Genomic DNA, 24,737 nt, shown 5'->3' with positions numbered 1-24,737 from the left:
TTTTTGGGTTTTGGGCCCCACACACGTGCGGGCAGTAATCCACGCACATGAGTCAGTCCAACTTGTTGTCCACACGTGTGGACTGATTACAGGTTCTCTCGCCTCTCTTTCACTCATCTCACCTTAACCCTAGATAATCCTAATTCCTAAGTCCTATTCTACTTTTGCAAACCCTAGGTTTTTCCGATTTGAAACATGTGAATCCCTTGGATTGAGAAGTAATCCTTTGCATGTGTGGATGAATCTATTATCATTTGAGCATTGTTTGGTCTATAATTTTAATTGATTCAGCCCTAACATGTGTAGGCTTGGACCCTCGTAGATTCCCCTTGTTGAATGCTTGACTTTGTGTGATGTGGAATTTTTGTGATGATTCTAAAATTAGTGTGATCTAAAGCCCGATATCTTGCATATCATACTTAATTTTCATGTCATGCATCAAAGCTTAGGGTTTTCATAGGGGAATGCATTGCATGTTTAGGGTTTAGTCTTTTCACGTTTATTTTGCATCAAATTTCATCATATAGTGTTGTTTAGGACCCATCATTCACAACATGGACTGCTGAATTTTTGTTGTTAGAAAATCCCCAATTTTCATGGCTGAATTTTCTGTTAACAAACTCTTTAGGCAGCCATGTTGCTGGAATTTTAGTAGTGTTGTGTAGTTTCCCTCATATATAGTCATATAGAATCATGTAATCTCATTTAGACGCATATAGTTGCATTAGAGGATCCTTGAGTGAGTGGTTGGACCGTTGGATCGTTACGGCCCATCTTCATTATGCCACATTCACGACGCTATCATCGGGGCCCATCGAGCATCTTAAATTTGAATTTAGTTTAGGAACATTTGGTTTATTTAAGTTTTAAGACAGTTTGCGTACAATTTTTATGCGAATTTCTTTTTTTTAAAGCTTTTTTTAATAGGGGTATTTTGGTAATTTCATGTAATTACGAATTTATAAAGGTTGCCCTAAGCCTAAAGCAAGTTATGTTATGTTTGTGAGAGAAAAAGAGAGCTTTTTTGCTTCTGACGATTTCGTCTTCGACTTCCAGTGAGTAGAAGAGGGCGTGACGCCTAGGGAAGTGATTTCTCATCGTCTACTTCTTGCTTCTTCTTTCTTTTCTCAAGGTACTATTTTCTTTAACCCTATTCTCTTCCATTTCTCCTAAAATCTTTAGATCTAGAAGCCGATCTTGTTTCCTTTAATCTAAATCATTAGATCTCAACAGATTTTTATCCCCACATAAAACCCATCACCCAAAGCCTAAATTTGAAGAACCACCAATTTTGTTTTCGGAATTTTCTAGATTTCCCAATCCAGAAAATTCTTATTTTTTGGATTAGAAAATCCACTTGGATCGTTAGACGGACTTATTGCAAGACGAAAGTTCTATCTTTCGCCGGATCTAAATTCAGATTTTAAAATTCAATACTTCGTGTTTGTGATGGATGACCATAATCAATGCTATATTAACCTTATTTCTTTCTTGTGTTTATGATGTATAAGGCTGATATTTTATTTGTTTTTTAAGATTGCATAAATCTGCCCCTTTCAAATACCATGTTCATTTAAGGTTGGATTAGGCCGTCCTATATCAATTATTGGTATCAAAGCTAGGTTTCTTGCATTGGGTCTTCTTAGATCGTGTTATCAAGAGTCTAGATTTTTATTTTATTTTTTTTCTAGGGTTTCATGCATCGCAAATAGAGTCTAGATCTGAAATTTTCAGATTTGCAAAAAAAAGAAAAAAAAAAAAAGAAAAAAAAAAGAGATAAAAGTCTAGATCTGAAATTTTCCACATTTGCATCATTCTAAAGATTAGGATTATCGGTGTCCATAATCTTGTGTCAAAACAATCTCTTAGAGTCATGTTTTAGGAAACCTAAGTTGAGTCTTATTGTGTATGCTCACTTGGATTGGTAGAGGATTTGGTCTACACCCGATTTTCAATATGGAACAGATGACTGAGATGATGAACACGATTAACCAACACATGGCCGCCATTGAGGTGCAATCTAGGAACATTTGGCCGCCATAGATCAGATTAAAGCGTCCCTAAGAGAAATCTCCGACATTGGAGGAGATGAACAGTCTCACGTAGGGGGAGTAGTTGAGGAACGGGTGGAAAATCGTGGTAGAAGTCATGGAGCAAGTGGGCGAGGGGTAGGCCGTGGAGGGGCGCGATATCTGCAGCCCGCTGTCGAGTATTAAGACCGTTATGATGTCGATGAGAGGGTATTAAAAAGTGTTAAAGTAAATACTCCTAGTTTTAATGGGCGTCTTGACCCAAAAGCATTCTTTGATTGGTTAGCGGACATGAACCATTATTTCGAATGATATGAGATGTCTGAGAACCAACAAGTGCGGTTTGCAAAGATGAAACTTGTGGGTCAAGCTAAATTGTTTTGGACAAATACAGAGCATAGGATCGAGAGATCAGGAGGTGTCCCAGTAGCGCATTGAGTAAAGATCGAGTTATTAAAGGAAAAATATCTTCCTCTCTTACCGTCAAAAGCTCCAAGATCAATGGCACACCAAGGATTTTTATCGGTTGCAGATTACATCGCAAAATTTGAGGAATATATGATGCGGTGTGATATTCAGGAGAATCCCTTAGTGACGCTGACGCGTTTCAAGGTGGGTCTTCGCATGGATCTACAGCGTGAGCTTATGACCCATGCAGTGGGTGACTTGGATTAGGCTTACCAAGTTGTACAGGAGTTAGATCTTTACCTAAAGTCTCCTGTTACGAGGCGCTTTGAGTCCCGAGACTCTACTGTTAGATCTAGTTTTCAGGGAATCAAACCTAACATTGGAAGTTAGCCTAGGGCGCGGGCTAGTGCACCACCTAAGCCTAAGGATGATAAGAGCAAAGGTGTCCTTGGTGCCAATCCTAGCAGTGGTAGTCACTTGAGATGTTATGAGTGCGGAGATATAGGTCATTTCGCATACCAATGCACGGCAAAGACTCGTGGGAAAGCCTTAGTCATAGATGAGTCAAATGAAAATGCAGATGACATGGGTGATTATGAAGTTGAGGAATATCACCCAGAGATAGGTGCTAGTGATTATGAGAAGAAGAACCAGAGACTGCACCACTAGTTGTAGTCAGATGTGCTTTAGCGCAGGCCAAAGAGAGTGATGATTGGCGCAGAAGCACAATTTTCTACACGTTTATCAAGAGCGGTGACAAAAATTGCAAATTCATCGTGGATAGTGGTAGTTGCACCAACTTTGTCTCCGCTATCACAGTCACTTGTTTGGGTTTGAAGCCCATCCCTCACCCTCAACCCTACAAGGTTTCTTGGGTTGACACGTCTTCTATGCCTGTGTCCCAACAGTATTTAATCCCCATCCAAATCGGTTCATATAGAGACATGTTGTGGTGTAATGTTTTACCTATGGATGTAGGTGTAATGTTTTACCTATGGATGTAGGTCACATCATTCTAGGGAGGCCGTGGTTATATGATAGAGATGTCATGATTTTTGGTCACTCGAATGTGTGTACATTCACGCAGAGGACAAGAAAATCAAGATTAATCCGTTGCCACCCAAGAGCCACACGGACAAGACTAGGAATGTGAAAACGAGTGAGTCAAGGAAGGATGTGAGGAAATCTATTCCGATGTCTCTATTCATAAATGCAAAAGAGTTTGAGAAAGAGACAGAGGATGATTCGACGGTGTACGCCCTAATGGCTAGGGAAGTTACACCCAAGGTTCATGTAGAGTTACCCCCTGAAGTGACTTCGGTTTTTAAAGAGTAAAATGATGTATTCCCTGAGGATTTACTAGATGAGCTTCCACCTATGCAGGACATCCAGCAAGCCATTGATCTTATCCCGGGGTCTACTTTACCGAACCTTCCTCATTACAAGATGAATCCTGCAGAGCATGCAGAGTTGCATAGGCAGGTAAATGAGCTCCTGCGAAAAGGTTTCATCCATGAGAGCACGAGTCCATATGCCGTTTCGACGCTATTAACGCCTAAGAAAGATGGTACGTGGGAAATGTGTGTGGATAGTAGGGCCATTAATAAGATCACGATCAAGTATCGGTTCCCGATACAGAGACTTGATGATATGTTAGACATGATGGCCAAATCCACCATTTTTTCCAAGATAGACTTCAAGAGCGAGTATCACCAGATACGCATACGCCCAGGAGATGAGTGGAAGACAGCCTTCAAGACGAAGGATGGGTTGTACGAGTGATTGGTCAGGTCCTTTGGCTTGACTAATGCACCCAGTATTTTTATGCGTGTGATGACCCAGGTTTTGAGACCCTTTATGGGGAAGTTCGTAGTGGTTTATTTTGATGACATACTCATATATAGTACCATTAAAGAGCTGCATCTTGACCACTTGAAGCAGGTCTGTTGTGTGCTGAGGGCGGAGAGGTAATGTGCGAACCTTAAGAAATGTTCGTTCTTGTCTGATAGAGTCGTCTTCTTAGGGTTCATAGTGTCGTCTATAGGGATATGAGCAGATCCAAAAAAAGTCAAGGCCATAGTTGACTGGCCTGAACCGCGGAACATACATGATGCGAGAAGCTTTCATGGCTTAGCCACATTTTATCGTCGGTTCATTCGAGAGTTTAGCACCATTATGGCTCCCATTACTGATTGCATTAAAAAGGGAGAGTTCATATGGTCTAAGGCCGCAACTAAGGCATTCAAAAATATTAAGGGCAAGATGATAGAAGCTCCCGTCTTGCGTCTTCCAGATTTTTCTAAAGTCTTTGAAGTAGCGTGTGATGCTTCAGGCGTAAGTATAGGAGGAGTACTAAGCCAAGAGGGTCATCCAGTTACTTATTTCAGTGAGAAACTGAATGAGGCAAAACAAAAGTATTCCACCTATGACAAAGAATTTTATGCGGTAGTGTAGTCACTACGTCATTGGCGTCACTATCTTCTACCGCAAGAATTTGTCTTGTATTCTGATCAAGAGGCTTTGAGGTATTTGAATTCCCAAAAGAAGTTTAACCCAAGGCATGCCAAATGGACAGCGTTTCTTCAGGAATATTCATTTGTCCTGAAACATAAATCCGGGATCGAGAACAAACCAGCCGATGCCCTTAGTAGGAGAGTGACACTGCTCAACTCCTTGAGTGTAGAAGTTGTCGGGTTTGAGCAATTGAAAGATGAGCATCCCATGTGTCCAGATTTTGAGAGAACATACATGTCACTCTCAGGTGCCCAGCATAGTTCGGGTGAGTTCGTGCTGAAAGATGGTTTCCTTTTCAAATGAGACCGACTTTGTATTCCCCGCACTTTCCTCTGGGATTTCCTTGTTTGGGAGCTTCATGCTGGAGGTATTGCTGGCCATTTTGGTCGAGATAAGACCATCACCCTAGTGGAGGATCAATTTTATTGGCCAAGTCTCAAGCGAGACGTAGCCAAAATTTTAGGGCAATGTCAAACATGTCAACTGGCAAAACAGAAGAAGCAGAATACTGGATTGTACACGCCATTACCAGTGCCACATACACCGTGGCAAGACTTTAGTATGGATTTCGTACTTGGACTTCCCAAGACAATTAAAAAGCACGATTCCATTTTTGTGGTTGTGGACCGTTTCTCAAAAATGGCCCACTTTCTCGCTTGTTCTAAAACCTTAGATACGTCCAAAATAGCCAAGATTTTCTTTGAGGGGGTAGTTCGATTACATGGTTTGCCTAAGACCATAGTGTCTGACAGGGATGTCTGGTTTACTAGTTATTTTTGGAAGACATTATGGCATATGATGGGTACGAGACTCCAGTTCTCGTCTGCCTACCATCCTCAAACTGATGGCTAAACTGAGGTTGTGAATCGAAGTCTTGGAAATCTATTACGATGTTTGGTGGGTGAACACATTAAAACTTGGGACTTAGTCCTGCCAGTCACCGAGTTTGCATGTAACAGTTCAGTTAATAGGTCTACGAGTATGAGTCCATTCGAGATTGTTAGTGGTTACAAACCTAGACTACCCATAGATTTGTTACCTATGTCAGTCACTTAGAGGACCTCAGAGTCAGCTGATGCATTTTCCCATCATATTCATGAGTTGCATGCAGAGATTAGGAGGCGGATAAATGCTAGTAATGAACAATACAAAAATTCAGCTGACTTACATCGTAGATTTCAAGAATTTAATGAGGGTGATTATGTAATGGTTAGGATGAGGCCAGAACAGTTCCTACAAGGTACCGTTAAGAAGTTACAAGCACGCAGTACTAGACCATTTAAGATTCTGAAAAAAATTGGGTCCAATGCGTATGTGATAGATCTTCCACCTCGCATGGGGATTAGTTCAACATTCAATGTGGAGGATCTAATGCCTTGTTCAAGCCATCCCATAGACCCTAATTTTGTTCCAAACCATTGGCCACTTTCTGAATTTTCTTCCCAACCCACACCACCTATGCCTACTATACCTGAGAAAAGAGAAGAAATTGAAGGAATTGTGGATGAGCAAATTGTTTCCACTCGAGACGGTGGATTTCAGAAGTACTTGGTGAAGTGAAAGAACAGACCATAATCCGACTGTACATGGTTAACGGAAGCAGAGTTGCAGCGACTAGATCCAGATTTGTTAGAAAGCACAAGAATTTTATCTCACTGGAGTCGAGATCTTCTCAGCCGAGGGAAGTTGATGCGGACATCAGGCCATTCAAAGTATATCAATGTAGGAGGCGTGCGTTACCCGTGTCAATGTGATTAGATGACGAATACGGGTCGGGTCTCTAGAGGTTTAAGACTTTACACGTGTTCGTGACATGTGTAAGTTGCTTAAAGGAGACATTTGGACCGTTGGATCGCGGAGATGGTGTGATCGAACCGTTAGATCGTCACGTCCTACCTTCATTACACCACCTTCACGGCGCTATCATCGGGGCCCATTGGGCATCTTAAATTTGAATTTAGTTTAGGAACATTTGGTTTATTTAAGTTTTAAGACAGTTTGCGCACAATTTTTTTGCAAATTTTTTTTTAAAAAAACTTTTTTTAGTGGGGCTATTTTGGTAATTTCATGTAATTACGAATTTATAAAGGTTGCCCTAAGCCTAAAGCATGTTATGTTATGTTTATGAAAGAAAAAGAGAGCTTTTTGCTTCTGACGATTTCGTCTTCGACTTCCAGTGAGTGGAAGAGGGCGTGAGGCCCAGGGAAGTGATTTCTCATCCTCTACTTCTTTCTCCTTATTTCTTTTCTCAAGGTACCCTTTTCTTTGACCCTATTCTCTTCATTTTCTCCTAAAATCTTTAAATCTAGAAGCCGATCTTGTTTCCTTTAATCTAAATCATTAGATCTTAACAGATTTTCATCCCCACATAAAACCTATCACCCAATGCCTAAATTTGAAGAACCACCAATTTTATTATTATTATTTTTTTCTGAATTTTCTAGATTTTTCAATCCAGAAAATTCCTATTTTTTGGATTAGAAATCCACTTGGATCGTTAGACGGACCTATTGCAAGACAAAAGTTCTATCTTTCGCCGGATCTAACTAAATTAAGATTTTAAAATTCAATACTTCATGTTTGTGATGGATGGCCATAATCAATGCTATATTAACCTTATTTCTTTCTTGTGTTTATGATGTATAAGGCTGATATTTTATTTGTTTTTTAAGATCGCATAAATCTGCCCCTTTCAAGTACCATGTTCATTTAAGGTTGGATTAGGCCGTCCTACATCAGTTCGGGTTTCAAGTAGCCTACTCGGGTATCTAGATTTCGGGGCATGACACAATGTGTGGACTGGCCTGCTGTGTGGGCCAGATCATCTACATAGTGCAGCCTACCTGATGCATGGCTTGAAAGTCCACAGAATGGTTCCAGCTGGGCACCTGTGGCTGTGTAGAGGTGCATGTGGGCTTCGCATAACCCTATATCATGAAGAATTTTAAACATCTGAAACTAAGAGAAATGGCTACTTGGAATAGAAAAACTTGATCAAGTGGCATGAATACCTGAGAAAGAATGACAAGTTGTTCACCAGCCTTTCTGGGCAATTCTCGGAGTGCACGTTCACACAATCGACGTGGAGAAGTATTATACCAGTCCTCACCATATTCATGAAGGTAAGGTTGAGTCAGTGGAATGAAAACCAGACCAGCAAAAATGTAGTAACTTGGCAGTTTGTCGAACTGATGAACTGGAACTAATGGCTGTAACTGTAGAATTTCAAGTGTTCACATGTTAGTTACAAATCAAGCATTTCACAATGCACCTAATAGATAAAGACTTTCGACAGAAATTTCAACATCTCGCTATTGCTTAGAAGGTCCAAAAGGTTAGCAGCTTAAATAATACCACAGATATCCTCGAAGCACGGTATGGAACTCTTTTTCATGAATCAATTGTATATTCAATCCCTTGATAATTACAATGACAAACAACTTTTGGGTACTACACCAAAATGAGGTACCCTGTGATGCTCAATCAAAAGAAACAGCAATCAACCCAGCAATGGTTCTGACCTAAGCCATTGGATCTGGTGGGTCCATCATGAGATGGACATGCCACAATATATCCAGTATCAGATGATCCTAGCCATCCAATGGAAAGGGACAACTATAACCAATTGTCTACAATAGTAGGGGCCGAAGCGGTGGATGGTGAGGACCATTCAATGGGGAGATCTTGGGTATCTCCCTTCGACAGAGTGACCCACCATATAAATAATTTGGGTCACCAACAGTGCATCCACACTGACATAAATACACAGACGTACCAGGTACAGCCCTGTGTGTGTGTGTGTGTGTGTGTGTGTGTGTGTGTGTGTGTGTACCAGGTACAGCCCTGTGTGTGTGTGTGTGTGTGTGTGTGAATACGGACTCACTAGGAACAAGCAAGAGACATGAGAAAACAGACTTACTGGTCGGAGAATAATGCTGAACTCATGCTCTACTCCGTCTCTCAAAACCCTGACCTGAGATGTTTCATTGGGTTTCTTCATAGAGACTAGATGATCAAACGTTATGCGCTCTCTGTTTCTAAAAGGAACTGCGCGTGGTAAAAAATGACATAAATGGAAACCATACCTAAAAACCAAAACTTCCATGAATAATGAACAAACAGAAAGATAGCATATTAGTTTACCTACCTGTCCCATCATTTGCTATAGGCACACCATCGAATGTGAGGACGATATCATCCTTCTTCAGCAATCTATGGGCATCTGAAAGAGGATTTATTTTGCTCACAAGCACCCCAGTCATTTCAGGGCGCATCTGGAAGTGTTCTCTCAACTGCACATTTTCAGTGGGCTGGCATGACAAACCCATTGAACAAAATCCAACATATTTTCCAGTTTCCTCCACGCCTGCTATAAAATGTTTTATTACGGGAACGGGTATTATATACCTGCAAAAAAAAAATAAAAAATGAATGGATGCTAAAGTTATAAGGTAGAAAGATTCACTGCCTGCTTAAGTTATGATGTAACTACTGACACAGTTCCATTCACTTACATGCTTACTTGAGACTTTTGGCAGGCTTTTCAAATTCCAAGGTATAAAGTAACTTTCAAAACATATACCAGAATAATATTTGGAAATCCAGATAGTAATTAAGGCACAGACATGTATCCCGATGGCACAACCTTGGATGACTGCCATGCTATCATGAGCTCATAGTGATGCAATAATAAAATATGGAAAAAATATGGCTATATTTGTTTTCATATTTTCTCTGAATACCGGAAACAAAATTTTTTTAAGGGAAAATTACAAAAGAGAAAGGGAGTTCCAAAATAATGGAGAGTAGAACCTTTCTTTCCCAGATGACCCTGCCAAAGATCCTGCACATCTCATTTGATTCGGAAAGAGCCCACACATGTTGTCTTCACATGATCAAGCATAAGCGATGTAAGGTTTGTTCTAACATCTTTTCTTGTCTGGATTGTTAATTTCATATATCCAATATTACATGAGAATGATATTAAATCTTTTTTGAACAAGACAATAAAATCTAGAGTGGAATAATGCATAAGTACGTTTGGTAGAACATGGTGATAGGACAATTGTGGTCAATTGATTAAAATGATGAAAGAATGAGAAAAGAAAATAGGCACAGTAGTTACAGTAATTATAACTCATTTTAAAACTCACCCAATATTCTCCGCACCTGAAAGGTTTTGAAAAGCCACTCCAGCAACCTTGTCACCCATGATTGCAGGACCTCCACTGTTCCCTGGATTGATGGCGGCATCGATCTGTATAGCCATGAGCTGGGTGGCACCATGGACATATTGCGTTGGTTCAACTCTAGATACAACACCTTTAGTAACAGAAATATTGTCTCCACCTGCATTCAAGGAAGGAATATAAATCATATAGATCAATCAGAAGATTCAATCAGTCATGTGCTCTTAGGTAAACCTCATCCTCCAACTATTTCTTTCTACTATACTTTTGTGCGTGTGAAAGATGATAATTTTATTAATAGAAAGGCAAAAGCCAAAAAGCAAACGAGAGTCAATTACAAGGCAGACCAAGCAGAAAACGAGAGAGAACACTCAGAAAGAGCCTTTATATTTGAGGCCCATTCTATTACATCTGACTGAGCCCTTCTAAAGACCTCCGACACTAGACCGCTTTGATTGCAAAAGCATCGATTATTCCTCTCTCCCCACAACACCCAAATACGTGCCGATAAAGAAAGCCTACAAAGCATCCTCCCTTTCTTCCCGACCTCACCCCCATGTGAAGAAGAAAATAGCCTCCCAATAGATGCCGGCATCACCCACAGCACATCCCAAACATCTGCACGAATTCATATTTCACTACACTTCAAGAAATTTAAGTCAGCCATTTGGACTACAGTGGTTTTCATCCATACATTAGAGTGCAGGTTGAGTTAATAAAATAAACGGTTTGTCAAAATATCATGTAATGGAGTTAGACGTGAAATTTTCACGTGCCGTTATTGCAACTTATCTAACATGGATATACACACACAGGCATGGGAACTTCAAGATGGACATGTTGATGGTATGTAAATGAGTTACAAAGTTAACAATATTTGATACTAAAATACCATAATAAGTGATAACGCCTAAATATTGCATATTTATCCCCTATATTGCATTCCTTTCCTGTGTATTCGAGTATTAAAATGATCTAATCAGATATGTTTTCTACATGTAGGAAGACGAGTTTGTGCATAAAGTGTCAAATTAAAGTTTGAAAGAATTAGGATGGAGGAATTGAAGAATGGAACATTTCAAGATTTGAAGCTCAAGAAACAATGATCAAAGCGTGTGGAGTGGAAGATTAAAGGAAGAACTAAGGAATGTTGAACAATGCTTGAAAACAAGTGAAAAAGCAAAGAAAAAGAAGTCCTGAAAATTCAAGGCTTAGAAAATAAAATCCTGAAACTGCAGGGTCAGAAATACAAATCCTGTCAATCGACCGACAGAGTTATCAATCAATTGATAGAGCCATCAATTGCTTGATGGACTAGGTTCGATCGATCGAAACTCCCTTGATTTATTCGGATTGCTTGCTGGACAATTTTTGGTATGTTCAATCGATCAAGGAACAGGGTTCAATCGATCGACAGTTAACGGATTTTTAAATTCTGGTTGCTGGAAGTTATTGGAGACCATTGATCGATCAATCGATCGACGGATGGACCGATGGTGGTGGGGATTGGCGCGAAAGTCCGAAAATCTAATCTATTTAAAGGGTTGTTTAGGATGTGTTTATGTACTTTTAGGGCTTGGAGAGAGAGAGAGAGAGAGAGAGAGAGAGAGAGAGAGAGAGAGAGAGAGAGGACTTGGGTGGAGCATCAACAACACCGTCCCACCTCAATTTCCTCCCAAGTTCTAGTAGATTTTCTGTTATTTAAGAGTTAGCTATGTCTAGCTAATCTCTTAGCTAAGGCTAAGGGGTGGAGCTTCTAGTTTATTATAATGTTTTAATTTGTTTGATTCATACATTAAATTTGAATGATGATTATTTAATTGAAATAGATTTGAATTACTTTATAAGCCTTTGAGTTGCTTATTTCTGGATCCGTTGTGAACTACGGTACATCGGATGTTTTGAAGTGCAATTGCTTTCTTGATTAGAGAAGGAATCGATATGTAAAATTCCTTAATCTATTATAGTTTCCGAGCACAATAAATAATTTGAAATTCTCTACGATTGATATCTGAGTGCTTCATGAGAGAATCGTTTAATTAAACTCAGACCTTGTTGGATGTTTGTGATTGGTTAAACAGAATTATCTTCCGGTTAGAGCGAATTGGAATTCAGTTCTAATTGAGTTATAAAAGATGAATTGATGAATTAGACATTGTGATTGCTAAAAGTGGATCCTTGGATCCTTAGTGTTTCTTAATCATTGTTTTTAACCCATCTTATTCACTGGATTTCTTAGATTTTGACCTTACTTTAGGCTAGTTGTAGTTGTGTTCTCACATTCCCTGTGGATCGACATTGGTCTCAATGAGTTATTACTACATCGTAGTCCTGTATTTGGGATTGTTTGACAAGTTTTTTGACACCGTTGTTGGGGACTAGAGTTGAAAACATTAAGGTTTTTTATTTTTGTATGTTTAATTCTTGTTTTAGGTTATGGTTTTTGGTTTTCCTGAACTTTCTAACCTAGGATTTTTAATTTCAAAATTTTTTCTAGGGTTTTGTTTTTTTCTAATTTTTTTAGGGTTTTATTTTGTTTTTGTTTAGGATAGATTTTCGTTGCGTTCCTAGTTTGGGGCTTGTATTTTTTTGAATTTACTAACATTGTTTGTTTTCTGTTTTGTAGATTTTTCTAACCTAGTTCTTCATCTCGGGCATTGTTGTCATATCGCATATGCTTGCACATAATTTTTTTTCAAAAAAAATTTAAAAAATCATAACAAGAGGGGAAAAATAAGAATATATATATATATATATATATAAAAGAAAGTTAGGTAACTAATTTTATATGTTTAAAATATATTTGAGTGAAATAAAACCAATTAAACAATGAATTAAACATCAAGTCATCAACATTTGACAATATAGTTAACAAATATCAATTAACACATAGTAAGTAAACAAAATGAAGAAGTTATTTATTTACTATTAATTGTAGAAAATGGAAATATAATTTACAATTCAATAAGTCATACACTAAGTCACTAACAAAATAATACTAAATGGTAAATGCTATATTGCTACTATATACATTGATCTATTTGCCATTGTGGCATTTGATCACCACCGCCATCGTCACCATCGCCGTCATTATGAGAGTCATCTCCTTCTTCCACATACACTTCTTCTTCTTCTTCTGTCTCTTCATCATCTATATGTACTAATACTTCATCAATATCCAATGGTGGATCTTCAGACTGCTCATCATCTCATTCTTCTTTTATCTCCTCAATCTCTTCCACGGGTTGACTACTACTACCTACCCCTTCTCCTTCGCCTTCGAGCGGAAGTAGTACTTTGTGTCGATCCGTATGCAACATCTACCACTTGCGTCCTTGTCAAGTCCTCGTCAGCAAAATATCGGGTCATTTGTCTCCACGAGCCACTCGTTATCTATATCCGGCTCATCTAAGCAAAAAGGGTCAAAGAAACCGGGCTTGTCTTTCTTAGTCTGGAATTGTTATCGCAATTTCTGATTGTATTGGATGAAGACCAAGTCATTGAGTTTCTTTTGCTCAAGGTGATTTCTTTCCAAACTTACTGCCTCGAACATGCTCCACTTGCGCTCGCAACCGATGGTAGAATACATGTGTCCAAGAATCCTCATGGCCATCTTCTTTAGAGTTGGATCTTTCCTGTCTGGGTCCACTCCATAGGCAGCCCATCAGTCAGCTGAGAAAAACAATTTAAGTAGGTTAAACTTTGTAGGTTAGATTGTAAAAAAATATTTTTAAGAGAGCTGAGGCATTCATATTACTTACTGGGCAATTTCATTGTCCAATGCCTGATAGTGATATCCCTTGAGAATATGCCCTCACTCTTTGTATAGAAGTTCAGTAGAGCTGGGATCTTATCCTGTTCTTCTCTATTTGGAATCATTCTTTTTAGCACATCAATAAATCCAACCATACTTATAGTATGTGCTTCTGTCGAATCAAGAGAAGCGAATAAACATGTTGGGTGAAGGATGAAGGCAGCCAAATACAATGGATATGACCTTTGGCCGCCCCATCTTTTATCCATAATATCTATAATGGGGTTATAATCACGCTCTCTATAGTTAAAATGGTCTATGATCTTATTTTTCGCCCTCCATCGTATCATATATGTAACCCATTGGAGACTTCTCATCCCCGTTTACCAATCGCAACACAATGATTAAGGGCTCGGATGCTTTTAACGCCTCTACCACTTGAGTCCAAAAACATTGCAAAAGGATTGTTTGTTAAAATCGTTTCCCTTTAGCCTTCTTTGACCAAGGCCCACTTATAAAATCGGCCGACACTAAGTTTCTAAATTTCCATTTTTTTACTTGTAATCTTTGTAGTGTTAAGAAAGTTGTAGCGAAATGGGTAACTACTAGACGTAGAAAATTCCCCCAATGTGTTTTCTCATTCGATTGAGAAGAATGACATGTTTGTACATAAAGACCGTGATTCTTCTAGCCATTGTAATCATTTTTAAAAATAACTTACCTATATCTTCTAACATCATATCAACACAATGGGCCGCATAGAGAGTACAAAATAAACGGCGCCTCTTCTCCATAAGAAGACGGTCGACGGCTACATATGAGGCTACGTTGTATGTAAAATTACCTGAACAACGTATTTCTCACCTACTTTCTCAACTACACTATCTAGTAATTTAAACAAGTAGTCTCCAGTATGCAAATGACCCGATGCATCCATGGACTTCAAGAACATCGTCTCAACTTGACAATTCACCAAAAAGTTAATGAGAGACCGACCGGATGTATCGGTCTATCCATCGGCCATGAGTGAACACCCATACATTTATCACGATTCCTTATATTCGACTATAAAGGATCGTTTATAATCAACTTCGGCTTTGGAGCATGTTTCTCTCATTTCATGATATAAAAGAGGTTTACGCCCATATCTAAATTGACCTATAGCCTCAACCATAACTTTGAAGCTTCTCGATTTAATTGATTGAAAGCAATGTCGGTTTGATAAAATCACTTAGCAATATATTGAATAGTGGTTTTTCTATCTTTTTGTTTATACCAGTATTCTAAAATTGTTTAACCCAACACTTTGCCCCAACTCCTTTAGTCAACTACATTCTCGGGGCGTGGTCTACACCATTTATCTATATGCCCATGCCCTCGGGCTCTTTTCAAGGCCGTTGGTGGTCTAGACCGGCCTGTCGAAGTAGGTATGACTAGCTTCATTTAAATCAATTACATTTATATCCTCATATGCATCTTGTTCCATATATTCCTCTTGATGTAGGGCACTATCACATCGTTCTTAATTGTTTAAACGTATACCCCATGATCTCCCTTTGGATTTCTGGAGTAATTTTGTCACACGCTTTTGCATTTTACCCCAATAAATGTGCAAGGTGTTGCTTGTGCCGCGTAATACCACCGGAACTCACATACCCACATAACTCACATATTATGTGAGTCTTATCCGTAGCACTATGATAGTGTCCATAGTTTTAACCCGGGTTATTCAACTTGGGTTTTAAAGAGGAAGATTGGGAAGAAGACATGGTGTGGTGTGTGTGTGTGTGTGTGTGTGTGTGGATTCTTCTTTTTATAACTAGTAAGGTGTAAACTTGTAAAACCTAAGAACTAAAAACTAAACTAAAGTGAAGAGTCAAGACTAAAGAGATGGGAGGGAGAGAGCATGAGAGGGAGAGAGAGAGAGAGTTTTACACTTACTCACACTATTAGTAGTAGAAAGGGAGAGAGAAAAGAAAGGAGAAAGAGACGGAGTTAGAGTTACACTTGTAGTAGAAGAAGTGAGAGAGAGAGAGAGAGAGAGAGAGAGAGAGTTGCACAATTACATAATCTAAAATTCAGAAATTTATTCGTCCTGACTCTTGAATATTGTGAACTTGTAGTAGAATGTAGATTCTTGCCTTTTTAAACTCTTGCTTGATTCTTGAAATTTAAATCTTGACTTGTAAGTTGTAAACTTGTAACTTGTAAAATGTAAAAACAAAAAATGTCTTGGTTGACTCTTGTCTCTTGATTTAAATGTGGAGAAATAGAGATAGAAAAAGATATAGATTCAAATTTTAATAGAAATGATCAAATGAATGTATAGATTGTAGAGAATGAGAATGAATGAATGTAGAATTGTAGATTGAAGAAATGAGAATGAATGGATGTAAAATGTATATTGTAGAAATGAGAATCTAGGTGTAGAACTAGAAAAAGAAATTAATGAAAATATGAGATAGATGTAGAACTAGAAAATGAAATGAGAGAATGCATCTAGTTCTAGAAACTTAAAAGTTAAAACTAGAAAATGAAATGAGAGAATGTAAGAATGTGACTAATAAGAAAATGAAGAAAATGAAATGAATGAGAATAGATGTAGAACTAAAAAATGAAATGAGAGAATGTATCTAGAAACTTAAAAATAGAAAATGAAATGAAATGAGAGAATGTAAGAATGTGACTAATAAGAAAATGAAGAAAATGAAATGAATGAGAATAGATGTAGAACTAAAAAATGAAATAAGAGAATGTATCTAGAAACTTAAAAATAGAAAATGAAATGAAATGAGAGAATGTAAGTTACTAAATTGTACTAATAACAAATAGTAATTAGTAAGAATTGAAATGAGAGAATGTAAATTACCTAAATTGTACTAATAACTAATAGTAATTACTAATTAATAAGAGAAGAATATAGAAAATGAAATGAATGAAATGAGAGGATGAAGAAAATGAAATGAGAGAATGTAGAACTATGTAATGTGAGACTTGAAATTCAATGTCTTCTTGCTTCTTCTATCTTGATTCTTGATTGAAACTTGAAAGAAGTTGGAGCTTGGGCCTTGGAGACTTGAAAGAGTTGAAATATGGAGAATGTACGAGAGAATGAGAGATTTGAAAGTACGAGAGTAGATAAGAGTTTGACTGAATGAAACTTGCATATAGAGGGGACTTGAAGGCCTTTTTATAGGCAAAAAGTCCCGATTTTGCAAAAAAATAATCCTAACAATCAGATTTTTTACCGTTAGGCAAATATGCGATCACCTATGTTGTATGCGATCACATATTCTCACATATGCAATATATGCAATCACATATATGCATTGATCGCATATGCCATGACCGCATATGTGATCAATGCATAAATATGCCCATATGCGACCGCACATGACAACACTAATCTCGGGTACTATTCTTCTAACTTTCTTCTTAATTGCTTATTAGATATAAATTTTTTTTTTTTCAAAAGTAGAAGTAGAAATTAGGGTTTTGTCATGTTCATGCCCGAGTGGACACGAGATAGCTCTAAACAACTTTTAAGAGATGGGATATTAGTTTCAGGGTTGTCAGACCACCGTGTTAGGAAACGCCATGTCTTGTAAATTAATTGGAACTATGATTGAGAATCGACCTGTTTATGATGAGACTGAAGTATATGATGTTCCATAGGTTAGGACGATGCGTGATTATTTGAGTCATTACGCTTATCAACAACCACGCGTGATTACAATTACTTGTAGTCTCTCATACACTGTGGTACACTAACACTGAAAATCCTTTTGCTACAGGTGAATTTTATACACTTTCGACACCTCAAAATAATGAATGAAGATTTTTTTATTTTTTAATTTTTTTTCTGAGGTTTATAAATTTCTCTGGACATTCATACTCCAAGATATTCAAGCCTAGTGCAAAATGGGCCTTTGGATGATCTTGTTGAGAAGCTTGCTAAGAAATTTATTACGACACTGGCCAGAGGAGAAAAACAGCTACTAAGAATGAAAAGCTTTTTCCCTTTGCTTTCCTAGAGTAGTTTACTTGCTTTCTTAGGATAGTTTGCTTTTGGTTTTGCTGATTCTACCAATAGTTTGCTTTTGGTTTTGTTGATTCTACCAACTTTAGAGAATGCAAATTTTCGTATTAATCGACTTAGGCACTGTCTTACCCGCTCCTTTTTATTTTGATTTGCTTTCATGTTATGAGTATTCAATGCATGATATTTTTCAACATTGAGGACAATGTATCATTTAGGTTGGGGGTGGAGTTTTCTTTGGAAAAATTTTCAATTGTGCTTAAAATTTGTTGTTTTCGGGTAGATTCTTTTTTTTGGAAGTTAAATTCTGTGAATTTGAATGATTTGAAAGTAATCTGAATATTAGAATGAAAAGGTACTCAGTGATGAGAATTTTTAAAACCTAGAAATTAGTTACTTTGTAGAGTAGAGAATTAAGTTCGTTTTATTAAATTTTCTGTAGAAAGTTTTAAATATTGATTGAGTCATGAATTTCCATTTCACATGTAGCATACACTCTAGGATTGAAGTTTGATATTGTAATGTGATTTGATGATTATTAAGAGTGCTAGGAACCAAACCTGTTGAACTTGTCCATTATGTTCAAGTGAAAAAGTGAAAAAGGAATTGAAAAAAAATAAGAGCGAATGTTTGAAGCAACCAGTTAAAAAGCAGTAAACATCGAAAAGGGCTACCTATTGAATGATTGAGAAAAAAAAAAAAAAAAAAGAGAAATAGAGTGAAAGTCATTGATGACAAAAAATTGAAAACTAGAAAATCCTCATTGAACAATAAGGCAGGTTTTGGTCTAGGCTTTGGTTAATCTGACCATTCTATGTAATTATTAATGTTAACATGAATGTAGAAAGCTGAACTTCTAGTTGTGTTAAGTTCGTACACCGTGAAACTTAATGTTTGGGATTTTTCTATTAAGTGATTAATGATTCAAACTCAATTAGGTTGTTTGCTAAGTATGCCAAGTATACTAGAATCTAGGTTGATTTCAATTTTTGGAACTGTGTGCCTTGGAACTCTATTATTCGGATTACCTTGAGGATTGTATGGATATACAAAAATTACTTTTCTAAAGAGTTTTGAACTTGGATTTCGAAAATATTTCGCATGTTTCGCTCGGGACTAGCAAAATGCTGGTTGGAGGTATGATAACGCCTAAATATTGCATATTTATCCCCTATATTGCATTGCTTTCTTGTGCATTCGAGTGTTAAAATGATCTAATAAGATATGTTTTCTACATGTAGGAAGATTTTGAAGTCTAAGATGAGTCTATGCATAAAGTGTCAAATTAGAGCCCAAACGAATTAGATGGAAGAATTGAAGAATGGAGCATTTGAAGATTTGAAGCTAAAAAAACAATGGTCAAAGCGCGTGGAAAGGAAGATCAAAGGAAGAACTGCAGAATGTTGAACGATGCTTGAAAACAAGTGAAAAAGCCAAGAAAAAGAAGTCCTGAAAATTCGGGGCCTAGAAAATAAAATCCTAAAACTGCAGGGTCAGACCAGAACTAGTCTAAAGTAAGGTTAAAATCTAAGAAATGCAGTGAATAAGATGGGTTAAAAACAATGATTAAGAAACACTAAGGATCCAAGGATCCACTTCTAGCAATCACAATGTCTAATTCATTGATGCATCTTCTATAACTCAATTATAACCGCATTCCAATTCATTTTAATCAGAAGATAATTCTGTTTAACAATCACAAACATCCAACAAGGTCTGACTTTAATTGAACATTGTCTCAGTAAGCACTCGGATATCAACCGCAGGGAATTCAAAGCATCTATTGTGCCCAGAGTATACAATCAATCAAGGAATTTATAGATCGATTCATTTTCTAATCAAGCTAAGCAATTGCACTTCAAAGCATCCGATGTACCGGAGTTCACAACGGATCCAGAAATAAACAACTCAAAGACTTATAAAGTAAATTCAAATCTATTTTAATTAAGTAGTCACATTCAAATCCAATGTATGAATTAAACAAATTAAAACATCATAATCAGTGTTTTAAATAGCAAATAGTGTGTAGCATAGCGTTCACCCCTTCGAAGCATGAGGCGTAAGCTACATAGCGTGTAGCGTAAGTTATATGCAACTTCTAGATTTTCAATCAAGGCGCTTGGTTGCACCAATGTCATGATATTCTATGCCAGATTAGATTGATTAATAATGAAATTTAACAAAATTTCATGATATTTGGTGCAACAAAATGCAACATAAAGTAATAAGAAAGGGCAATGATTAAGCATAAAGGTAAAGAAAGAGCAATTAAACTAATTTAATATTGTTATTTATATTATTTTACTAAAAGCACTACAAAGGTTAACTAATTTTTATTGGAAAAGGAAAAATGTATCAAATTATTGAAAACATCATGTGAGCTACATAGCGTGTAGCGTATGCAAATTATGATGTAGCGTAGGCTACATGCAACTTGAGCTATTTTCATGAGCTACGTAGCGTTAAAGCTATGCTATGCTACGTAGCGTAAGCAACACGCTACATAGCATAGCTATTTAAAATACTGATCATGATAAACTAGAAGCTCCACCCCTTAGCCTTAGCTAAGAGATTAGCTAGAGAAAGCTAACTCTTAAACAAAAGAAAAATAGAGAATCTACTAGAACTCGGAAGGAAATTGAGGTAGGATGGCGTTGTCGATACTCCACCCAAGCCTTCTCTCTCCAAACCCTAAAACATACCTAAACATGTCCTAAACAACCCTTTAAATATATTAGATTTCCGCACTTTCACGCCAACTTGGGATTTTTGCAAACTTAAGCAGTCTTCGCCACCATCGACCAATCGATTGATGTTCTCCAATAACTTCTAGCAATTAGAATTCGAAAATCCGTTAATTGTCGATCAATCGAACATACCAAAAATTGTTCAGCAAGCAATCCGAATAAATTAGGGGAGTTTCGATCGAATCAATCGACAAGATTTTCAACAATAAGGAAAATGGAGCCACATCCATCCATATTGAAGTGGGTCATCACAGTTAAAACCTAAAATGTTTTTTGTCCCCTTATACTGCATAAGAATGAATTAAGGGTTTTCAAAGATTCATTAGAGATCTAATAATCAAATGCCAAAATAACACTCTTAGATTTTGAAAAGCACTTAAAAGTAGGAAACTCTGAAATGGAGATCTAAGACAAGAATGACATTATATTCAGAAAATAGAATGGATGACACCTTTTCTATGATGATGACATCAAAAAAGAACTTCAGGAATTCTTGGAAACCATCTTGGCTTTGTAGGAACATTCACGATCGAGGAAAAATATCTGAGGTCAAAACCAATTGCTCAAGACAAGTTAAAGAACATTTCGCTGCAAACCAATTTGCAATTGCTAGTCTTTATGGAGTGGTGTAGATTGAGGTCTATAGGCTATAGCAGCGACAACAAACGCTTTGGTTACCAGAATTTATAGCTAAAAGTGTAACTGTTTGGAAAGTACTGCATAGAGCATTTTTAAAGACATTATAGTCCAATAACCAAACAAGGTTTTGCATAATTCTTTCCTTGGGAACAATAGCAATGTTCACCACCCCGAGCAAGGCATCCAAAAGCAATTGTAATCAGTGCTCGCAATATCAATACTATCGTTATCGTTGGCCAGCAACACAAAACTCACCTGAAATCAGTCGGAAGTTTTAAAAAAAGCAAAAATGTTTGCATCACGTGATATATCATAGGATATCGAATGATTATCTTCGATATCATGGATATCATCGATACTATCACGCATCTTTTTCGGATTTTATCACAGACTCACAGGTTTACTTAAGAGTTTGTCACGGACTCACGAGTCCACTATAGCCATCAACCAACAACGACAATAAAAGGCGAAGATGTGGGGTTGTGTAATTACCGAAAAATCGAAAAAAGATTTTTTTTTTTTTTTTTTTTTAAAGAGAGGAAAAACTGGAGAGGAGATTTTAGTACCTATAGACGAATATTGCGTGATCGAAGGTGGGCCACTCCAATCAACAGCGGTAATTTTGATTTCCCTCTCTTTTTCTTCAAATCGATATAGCAACAACGAAGATTTTGGCGAGAAATCGGGTTTGATAGAGGAGAAGATTTGGGCATTTCTCGCAACGGAGATTCCGGCAAGAAATCGGGCCGGATTGAGGAGACGATTTGGAAATTTTAGGGTTCCGGAAGGTCCAGAACCCTCTTCCATTTTTCGGAAATGTTGGCTTTCGCAGAAGTTTTCTATGTCGAAACCGGTTTGCGTACTAAGTTACTCGGTACGCTTTTATCGTACTGAGAAAACTTGGTGGGGCCCACCGTGAATGTATGTGGTTAATCCACGCTGTCCAATCGTTTTTACAACTCATTTAAGGGGTTGAGCCCAAAACTGAAGTATATCCAAAGCTCTAGTGGACCATACCACATGAAACAATGGGAATAATGATTTTAACCGTTGAAACCTTGCCAGGCCCCACAATGATGTTTATTTGTCATCCAACCTGTTCATAAGATCACAGAAATAGGGATGAAGGGAAAACATAAATATAAGCTTGTTCCAAAACTTCTGTGGCCCTTAAGAGATTTTCAATGGTATATGTTCAATTCACACTGTTTCCTGTGGTGTGGTCCATTTGAGCTTTGGATATGCTTCAATTTTGGACTCCAACACTAAAATTATCTATTAAAATGGATGGAAGGAGTGGATAAAATATATAAATCACGGTGGACCTCACAAAGTTTATTAAGTACACAATAATGAAATACACCCGTGAATTACGGGCGTGGATTGGGTGCTATGTGAGTAACAACTCAGTGGGTGTTACACTTACTGTAGGGCCCACCTTGATGATATGTTGTAGATCCACTCCATCCATTCATTTTTATAGCCCATTTTATGATGTCTTCCCAAAAATTAAGCACATTCAAATCTCAAGTGGACCACACCACATCAAACAATGATCAATGAACAATTACCATTAAATGATATGGATCTGCTTAATTTTTCTGGTGCAGTCCACCAAAGATTTGGATCTGCTTAATTTTTGGAATAATATGCTAAAATGATATGAAAAAATAGATGGGCGGTCTGGATAAAATATATACAGCAAGGTGGACCCCACAGAGCCTGTGACAGGACTGGTTGGTGTACCACACAGGTTGTGTCGTGCGAAGATGAGCGCTGACACCCCTCGAGCTCCGAGTGGTACGAATGGTTCAAAGGAGATCAAAGTTACATGGGCCACACAATGATGTATTTATTATATCCATCCCGTTCATCTAATTGGCGAGATCATTTTAGATCATGAGCCCAAAAATGAGTCATATCCAAAGCTCAAGCGGACCACACCACAAATAGCAATGGGACAATGATTCTCACCATTAAAACATTTGTAGGGCCCACCATAACATTTATTTTCCATCCAATTTGTTCATAAGGTCGCACATACCTGGATGAAGAGGAAAAACAAATATCATATTGATCCAAAACTTCTGTGACCCCAAAATGGTTTTAATGGTAGACGTTTAATCCCCCACTACGTTTTGCAGTGTGGTCCACTCGATAATTGGATTTGCTTATTTTTCGATTTAAGCCTTACGACGAGCTCGCCAAATGGATGGCCGGTTTGGATATAACACATACCTTATGATGGGACCCATAGAACTTGGTGACATCAACACACGTACACTAACAAATCTGCTTCCGCAGATTTCCAGCGAAAGCCTTTGGTAGGAAGTTCCTACGTTGGAAACCTAAGTGGGGCCCACCGTGATGTTTGTGAGAAATCTACCCCATCCATCCGTTTTGTGAGCTCGTTTTAGGACTTGAGACCAAAAGTGAGCAGGTTCCAAGACTTAAGTAGGCCGCATTAAAGGAAAAGGTGAGTAGGTAAATTCCTACCGTTAAAACCTCCTTGTGGTCGACAGTGATCTTTAAATGGCATCCATACCGTTCATAACGGCATTCCTACAGGGATGAACTGAGAAGACATATTACCCTGATTCAAAACTTGTGGCCCCACAAATATTTCAACTGTGTACGTTTAATTCTCACGTTTTCGGCCCACTTGAGTATTTGATCCGACTCATTTTTGGTACCATGTCCTAAAATGAGCTCACAAAATGGATGGGCGGGGTGGATTTCTCACAAACATCATGGTGGGCCCCACCTAAGTTTCCATAGGAACTTCTTGCAAAAGGCTTTCGTAGGAAATTTGCTCTCGAGGAATTAGGTGAGACTCGGATCTACAAAGGTGGGTGGGACCCTGACGGTGGGGCTTAGTGTGATGTATGTGTCTTAAATCCACATCGTCCAACAATTTTGAAAGATCATTTTAGAATATGATACCAAAAATGAAGCAAATCCAAATCTTACGTGGGCCATACTATAAGAAACAGTAGTGATTAAATCCCCACAATTAAAAACTTTATGGGGGCTACTGGAATGTTTATTTGTCATTGAACCTGTTGATAAGTTCACAAAGATCTGGATGAAGAGACCACGCAAATATCAGATCGATCTAAAACTTGTGGCCCACGAGAAGTTTTTAATGGTCGATTACCACGGTTTCCTATAGCCACATACATCGCAGTGGCCCCCAAAGTCAGGGGTCCCACCCACCTTGGTGGATCCTAGGGATGCGTCAGTAACGAGGTAGCTACTGACATTGCTCTGTGGGTCCCACATGATATATCATGAAGATTCTTGATTTCCTAATTCTTTCTACATACTAATGCATGAGACTATCTAATTTTGGTGTCTTACTATATATTGCATGTGTTTTTGTCTTGAATTACTTATTGTCTATTGGATGGTGCTCTA

The 24,737-nt window shown here is 37.8% G+C and overlaps 1 protein-coding gene across 2 annotated transcripts in view; it reads right to left on the bottom strand.

Moving 5' to 3' along the window:
• The window catches only part of LOC131246065 (protease Do-like 10, mitochondrial), a 100,253-nt gene that overhangs the window by 26,622 nt on the left and 48,894 nt on the right, over positions 1 to 24,737 (bottom strand). For both annotated transcript variants that reach the window (XM_058245924.1, XM_058245925.1), the window contains exons 3-6: positions 10,106 to 10,301; positions 9,100 to 9,359; positions 8,872 to 8,999; positions 7,964 to 8,167 (exon numbers count right to left, since the gene is read on the bottom strand). In XM_058245924.1, coding sequence (XP_058101907.1) covers positions 7,964 to 8,167; positions 8,872 to 8,999; positions 9,100 to 9,359; positions 10,106 to 10,301 — 788 coding nt within the window. The remainder of the gene's footprint in view (positions 1 to 7,963; positions 8,168 to 8,871; positions 9,000 to 9,099; positions 9,360 to 10,105; positions 10,302 to 24,737) is intronic.

The sequence above is a fragment of the Magnolia sinica genome, chromosome 5, assembly GCF_029962835.1.
Source record: "Magnolia sinica isolate HGM2019 chromosome 5, MsV1, whole genome shotgun sequence".
In the NCBI taxonomy this organism is placed as follows: Eukaryota; Viridiplantae; Streptophyta; class Magnoliopsida; order Magnoliales; family Magnoliaceae; genus Magnolia; species Magnolia sinica.
Note: the sequence above shows the minus strand (reverse complement) of the source record. Positions and strands in the feature narration are given on the sequence as shown.